The 6,892-nt window shown below is 47.8% G+C and overlaps 1 protein-coding gene across 2 annotated transcripts in view; it reads right to left on the bottom strand.

Annotated features, from left to right (window-relative positions):
- MTOR (mechanistic target of rapamycin kinase) overlaps window positions 1-6,892 on the bottom strand; it is a 150,469-nt gene that overhangs the window by 125,834 nt on the left and 17,743 nt on the right. For both annotated transcript variants that reach the window (XM_025384127.1, XM_025384120.1), the window contains exons 9-13: window positions 5,902-6,088; window positions 4,495-4,623; window positions 2,960-3,204; window positions 1,055-1,270; window positions 496-701 (exon numbers count right to left, since the gene is read on the bottom strand). In XM_025384127.1, coding sequence (XP_025239912.1) covers window positions 496-701; window positions 1,055-1,270; window positions 2,960-3,204; window positions 4,495-4,623; window positions 5,902-6,088 — 983 coding nt within the window. The remainder of the gene's footprint in view (window positions 1-495; window positions 702-1,054; window positions 1,271-2,959; window positions 3,205-4,494; window positions 4,624-5,901; window positions 6,089-6,892) is intronic.

A 6,892-nucleotide genomic window follows, 5' to 3' on the forward strand; every position in this document is an offset into this window, starting at 1 on the left:
ATTATTTAAGAACAAAAGCCAGGATCACAGACTGGGGCAATGACTATCAGAATAAATGGTGGAAACGGTCTCACATTGGTTATTTTTGTGAAGAACAATGGCTTCCATGCTTGACCTGGCACCAGCAAGAAAAGCAGGAGAGTGGAAGGATAGGGAGGTGCTGGGAAGTCTGACACCATCTGCAGCAGATCAATCCAGCAAGCAAAGAGGGCCAAGAAATGGGATCACTGGCGACTTGCCAGGAAAAAGAAAGAACTACATGAGAGGACTCCGAATCACCTTGGAGTCATATTGACAAAGGGCTCATGAGGTGATGAGCACTGGAACTGCCATTATAAAGCCAGGGAAACGTGGACCTTTGCAGACAAATGTGGCTTTTACCAGGTACCTCAATCTTTCTCCCCAATCCTTGTCCTCAACTCTGCTTCCTCAAGCAGCTCTCACAGTGAGAGATCTGTCTTCCCTCCCTGTGGGTCTGGCCATCATCTCGGTTACCTGGATGAGCATCTTGCGCAGGAAAGGCATGACAAACGCAGGGTTCATGCTACTGAGTCGGCCCACAGTGCAGATGGCCAGCTCCCGGATCTCAAACACCTGGTCATTCAGAGCCACAAACAAGGCCTGCAAGTTCTCCGCCTGGGCCAGGTGTGCATCAAAGCGCTCGTCCAGGGATGCCAAGACACAATAGCGAATGTCAGGGTCTGCAAGAGCAATGGAGCCTTTGAACATTTCTTCATGACCCCATCACTCTAGCCCTTCCCAGCTTCCACCTCCATTGCCATCAGCGTAGTGGGAAGATTTCAGATGCTTTCTCTCATCTAACCTCTGTTACTCTTTTCTCTACTCATAGGAGTAAAGACAAAGAATTAAAGGCAGATTATCTTACACCAACAGGCTAGAGTAGCTGCGCCTAACACGCCTTGGCAGAGAAATAGCTGAATATCAGCTTGTTGAGGCCGAAGATCTCTAGAGAGGCCACGTAATGAAACTGGCTACTTCCAACTGCCCTAAGCTCCTTAACTCCCCTAGATTGCTTCTGTCTGGGAAGCCTTACCAGGATCTGTTATCCCAACCACGAGCAGTTTGCTAAGCACGTCTGCCACCACTTGCACTGCAGTCTGGCTAACCACATGAGCATGGCCACTGATGAGGTGGATGGAGGGCGTGAGCAGGCGGGAACAGGTGCGGGCAGCCTCCATGCGGATCTCCTTGTGCTCACTGTTTAGAAAATGATCCGCACAGTGGCGAACAAATTGGGTCAGAGAGTGGCCTGGATAGAAAGGCAGAGAGAAAACAGAATAAACACTGCTGCTGCAGACAGGTAGGTCTGCAGCTTGCTAGCTGAATTTTCCATTTTGAGGCTACTAATTCTACTTTCAACCAGATATTGATCAATAAGATACTGACCCAGAACTCCTTTTTTTTTTTTTTTTTTTTTTGAGATGGAGTCTCACTCTGTCACCCAGGCTGGAGTGCAGTGGCACGATCTCCACTCACTGCAAGCTCCACCTCCCGGGTTCACGCCATTCTCCTGCCTCAGCCTCCCGAGTAGCTGGGACTACAGGCACCCACCACCATGCCCGGCTAATTTTTTCTTTTCTTTTTGTATTTTTAGTAGAGACAGGGTTTCACCATGTTAGCCAGGATGATCTCGATCTCCTGACCTCGTGATCCGCCCGCCTCGGCCTCCCAAAGTGCTGGGATTACAGGCATGAGCCACCGCACCCGGCCTGACCCAGAACTCTTAAAGGGTAACAAGGGGGCTTTCAATCAGCAGAAAGGCAAAAGCGGGTGGTGAAGGAGCAGGGAAACAGATCAAAGGTATGCCCCAATCCTAACCTTTTTATATTCCCTTCAAATAATAAATTATTTTGCTTTATTCCAACTCAACCCCTTACATTCTTAGAGGATAATACAATTCTTGATCAAATTTACCTTGCCTGTTTTAGTTCCCAGATTTAAATACCAGACAAAGAGTCTATGTAGGCTGGGTTTAAACATAGCTACTTTCTATTCACTAGAAATAAATTATCACCAGTGTGAATCAATGTTAAGTGGAGGAACTGCAATAGAGAAACCACAGGTGGCTGTCTCCAGACAGCATGTTCAGGCTTTCTGTACTTGCTTGTTTCTCTACAGTCTTGACCAATACTACCTATATGATCTTAAATTTCAAAAGTATCAACTTCTCCTCCTGAAATGTATCTCTGTGGGGTATTATTGTGGGTTTATTTGCAGTTTAGAACTACACAGTACAGTACTTTTAGAAATCATACCGCCAGCCGGGCACAGTGGCTCACGGTTGTAATCCTAGCACTTTGGGAAGCCGAGGCAGGCAGATCGCTTGAGGTCAGGAGTTCCAGAACAGCCTGGCCAACATGGTGAAACTCCATCTCTACCAAAAATACAAAAATTAGTTGGGTATGGTGACACGCACCTAAAGTCCCAGCTACTCAGGAGGCTGTGGCCGGAGAATCGCTTGAACTCAGGAGATGGAGGATGCAGTGAGCTGATATCGTGCCACTGCACACCAGCCTAGGCAACAGAGAGACTTTGTCTCAAAAAAAAAAAAAAAAAAAAAGAGAAAAGACACCATACCACCATAGACATGGAAACACCCAAAAGCCCCTGCTTATACATTTTAAAGCATTACATATCATCTCAGATACAAGGAAGTGAAAAAGTGGGGACACGAGGGGGCTCTGTCTCTGAAGCATTATTTCCTTGGATCAACGTATACTTTCCCTCAAACCATCTGCCCCCAAACTCAGTATGGGACAAAGAAACAAACAGGAATTACCAATGTATGTAAAGAGTCTAGGAAGGATGAGCTGCTACAGAATCAGCTACCCTGTCTCTGGGATCACAGCAAGATCCAGGAAGTCTAGATACTTTCATTCCCTTCCCAAAGTTTCCAGCAGCTCTCACTACCTTGCCAAGAGACATTGTAATTTCTTACCTTCAAATTCAAAGCTGCCAAGCGTTCGGAGGGCAAGAGTGATGCTGCCCACATCGCTGGCCTCAGGGAGGGTTGTGAGGCCAGGAGAGGCCAGCTGATGGGCCAGGCCCTTGGGCATGCCTGGGTGGCGGAGTGGTTTGTGCATAAGGACCAGGGACAGCATTTTCAGTAGCCCATCTTGAATGTCCTTCTTTAGCTGTGGAATCTGACGGCTCAGGTCGTAGAGCACTGCAGTGAGGGCAGGGCTGAGGGGAAGGAAACAAGCCACATAAGGGCTGGGCACATGACACTCAGTCTGTTCTTGGGAAGAAATAGCTTTCTCTCCTAGCAAGGGGATCAGGCCTCTGTTCTTCAGAGTAGAAAGGATATTATAAAATAAGAATAAAAGTGGGCCGGGCGCGGTGGCTCAAGCCTGTAATCCCAGCACTTTGGGAGGCCGAGGCTGGCGGATCACAAGGTCAGGAGATCAAGACCATGGTGAAACCCCGTCTCTACTAAAAATACAAAAAATGAGCCAGGCGCGTTGGCGGGCGCCTGTAGTCCCAGCTACTCGGGAGGCTGAGGCAGGAGAATGGCGTGAACCCAGGAGGCGGAGCTTTCAGTGAACCAGGATCGCGCCACTGCACTCCAGCTTGGGCGACAGAGCGAGACTCCGTCTCAAAAAAAAAAAAAAAAAAGAATAAAAGTGTAAACTCTCTTGGCTTAGTCTCAGGTATCCAAACAATCTGTGAGTTTCTGGTTCTCACCACAAAAGATTTGCTCACTATAATTCAGCCACTACAGAAGACCAAGTCTCAACAAACACTCTGGGAAGCAGATTTAAAACACTGTCCTTATTTTACAGATGAGGAGAAATTAGTTTAGGAAGCTTAACCAACTTGCTCAATAATACACACAATATTTGCAAATATTTATTGAGTACTTCCTATATGCCAGGCATGGTGCTAAGAGTGACTATATCATGAACCCACAGCAACCCTAGGCAATACGAATTACTATTGTACCCACTTTTCAGATTAAAAGAAAAAAATGAGGCCGGGCACGGAGGCTCACACCTGTAATCCCAGCACTTTGGGAGGCCGAGGCGGGCAGATCACAAGGTCAGGAGATTGAGACCATCCTGGCCAACACGGTGAAACCCCATCTCTACCAAAAATACAAAGAATTAGCCAGGCGTGGTGGCAGGTGCCTGTAGTCCCAGCTACTCGGGACACTGAGGCAGGAGAATGGCGTGAGCCCAGGAGGCGGAGCTTGCAGTGAGCTGAGATCGCGCCACTGCACTCCAGCCTGGGTGACAGAGCGAGACTCCTCAAAAAAAAAAGAAAGAGGCTCAGAGAAATTAAATAACTTAGTCAAGATCACATAACACGCTAGTGATGAAACTAGGATTCAGTACTAGCCTATGTGTTTAGTCTAAGCTATCCTGTCCATCCAACTGAAAGTGCAAACCACCACGCCTCACTCTTTTAACAGTCCCAACACTGGGGGCCAAGCCGCACATTGATATAGGGCAACCTCAGGTTTCTGACACCCACCTTAGTCCTACTGCCAGCATGGGCTCCAGCAGCTCCTTGATATCCTGCTGGATGCTTGGCCCCATTGCTCGAGCCAGCATGCTGATGCAAGTGAAGACTGTGGCGTCCACCTGCATTGCCTTCTGCCTCCTGCAGAGAAACCAACAGTGGCTAGTTGAGACATAATGACATTCTTTAATGTCCCACCTCAAAATCACCTTGGGGCAAGGAGAACAGGTTACTCAGGCAGATGGGTGTGCAAGCCATCCACAGCACAGTTCAAAGGGGCCCATCACATCACAGTGACTGTAGATGTGTATGTTTCTACAACAATCCAGCAGATGGCAGTAAAGTGTCTTAAGGAAGGGGCCCTTTTTCCGAATTCACACAGCTGTACCATATGGATTAGTGTGGTGCTCACCAAGATACTTACGTAGGAAGGGAGCTGAACAATGTGTTCATCAGGGACAAGAAGGCAGTACACAGCCATCGTATGGAAAGAAATTCTTCTATGATGAGAATGCGGGGCTTTAGAATGGAGCCAGGCGCAGTAGCTCACGCCTGTAATCCCAGCACTCTGGGAGGCTACGGTGGGTGGATCACTTGAGGCCAGGAGTTCGAGACCAGCCTGGCCAACATGGTGAAACCCTGTGTCTACAAAAAAATACAGTAATTAGCTGGGTGTGGTGGCACATGCCTGTAATCCCAGCTACTTGGGAGGCTGAGGCAGGAGAATCGCTTGAACCCAAGAGGAGGAGGTTGCAGTGAGCCAAGATTGCGCCACTGCACTCTGGCCTGGGCAACAAAGTGAGACGCTATCTCAAAAAAAAAAAAAAAAGAAGAATGAATGGGGCGTATTAATTCACCACAGCAATCTTCACTAATAAACAGGGAAGTATAAAGACAACCCTGAGACAAAGGGTGAGGAACACTGACCCCCCGCCTTAGCGAAGACACCCTGGCCACTCCATCTGGCAGGATGCTGAGGGAGTTTCTCATAGTGTATTCTCCAGAAGGTTTAAAGAGGTGGAATAACATATTCAACTTCAGTGATGGGGAAAAAGATGACCCTTAGGTCCCTTCAGTTCCAGTAGAGGATTCCTCTCTTTAGGTCTTATATCAAAATAAGACTTTTAAAAGCCAGAGAAAAAAGCAAAACTAGCAGATTCCCAGTAAATAATAACACTGAAAACAGCATTGACATCTCACGTGTTCTCAGGGTATTCAACCTCCCCAAATAGTTCATATATGTTATTTCATTTGGAAAAGCTTAGAATTCAACTGAGGAAGGGCTGTTCTTCATATGATTTGCTATACCCTGGAGTTTAATGATGCAAAAAATGGCTTAAGCTCTGTGGATCTGGGATAGAGCGTCCTTCCTCTCCAACCAAATGAAGCGGAAGGTGAAATCATAACAGAGGTGCTTACTTATGGGCGAAGTCCTTTGGGGGCAGGGCCGCTCGGATGATGTCCAGCACGCGAGGCAAATAGACCTTAAACTCAGACCTCACAGCCACAGAAAGCAGCCCCAGGGCTTGGAAGGCTGCTGTACGTTCCTTCTCCTTCTTGACACAGCTTAGGACATGGTTCATAGTATCTTGGAGGTACTGAGTATCTAAGTACAGAAAAGACAAAGTAGATAGCTCCAGGTCAGGGTTAGGGTCTATACATCAATAGTCAAAGGTCCTATAAAGCAATTCAGTTTAAGAATAAATTAAGAAAGTTGCCAGTGGCTCACGCCTGTAATCCCAACACTTTGGGAGGCCAAGGAGGGAGGATTGTTTGAGGCCAGGAGTTCGAAACAGCCTGGGCAACACAGCAAGACCCTGTCTCTACAAAAAATAAAAATTAGCCAGGTGTGGTGGTGCACGCCTGTAATCCCAGTTACTCGGGAAGCTGAGGCAGGAGGATCGCTTGAGCCCAGATGGTTGAGGCTGCAGAGAGGTGTAATCATGTGCAGTGCTGCACTCAAGCCTGAGTGACAAAGCAAGACCCTGTCTCAGAAAAAAAAAAAAAAAAAAAAATCCAAAACACGTAAAAGGTTGCCAAAACAATATCATGTAATTGTCTCCATTACTATTACATTTTGATACAAGAATTACATGCTCTTGCTTAAGAAATACATGTCGGCCGGGCGCGGTGGCTCAAGCCTGTAATCCCAGCACTTTGGGAGGCCGAGACGGGCGGATCACGAGGTCAGGAGTTCGAGACCATCCTGGCTAACACGGTGAAACCCCGTCTCTACTAAAAAATACGAAAAACTAGCCGGGCGAGGTGGCGGGCGCCTGTAGTCCTGGCTACTCGGGAGGCTGAGGCAGGAGAATGGCGTAAAAACCCGGGAGGCGGAGCTTGCAGTGAGCTGAGATCCGGCCACTGCACTCCAGCCTGGGCGACACAGCGAGACTCCGTCTCAAAAAAA

Source organism: Theropithecus gelada, chromosome 1 (genome assembly GCF_003255815.1).
Source record: "Theropithecus gelada isolate Dixy chromosome 1, Tgel_1.0, whole genome shotgun sequence".
In the NCBI taxonomy this organism is placed as follows: Eukaryota; Metazoa; Chordata; class Mammalia; order Primates; family Cercopithecidae; genus Theropithecus; species Theropithecus gelada.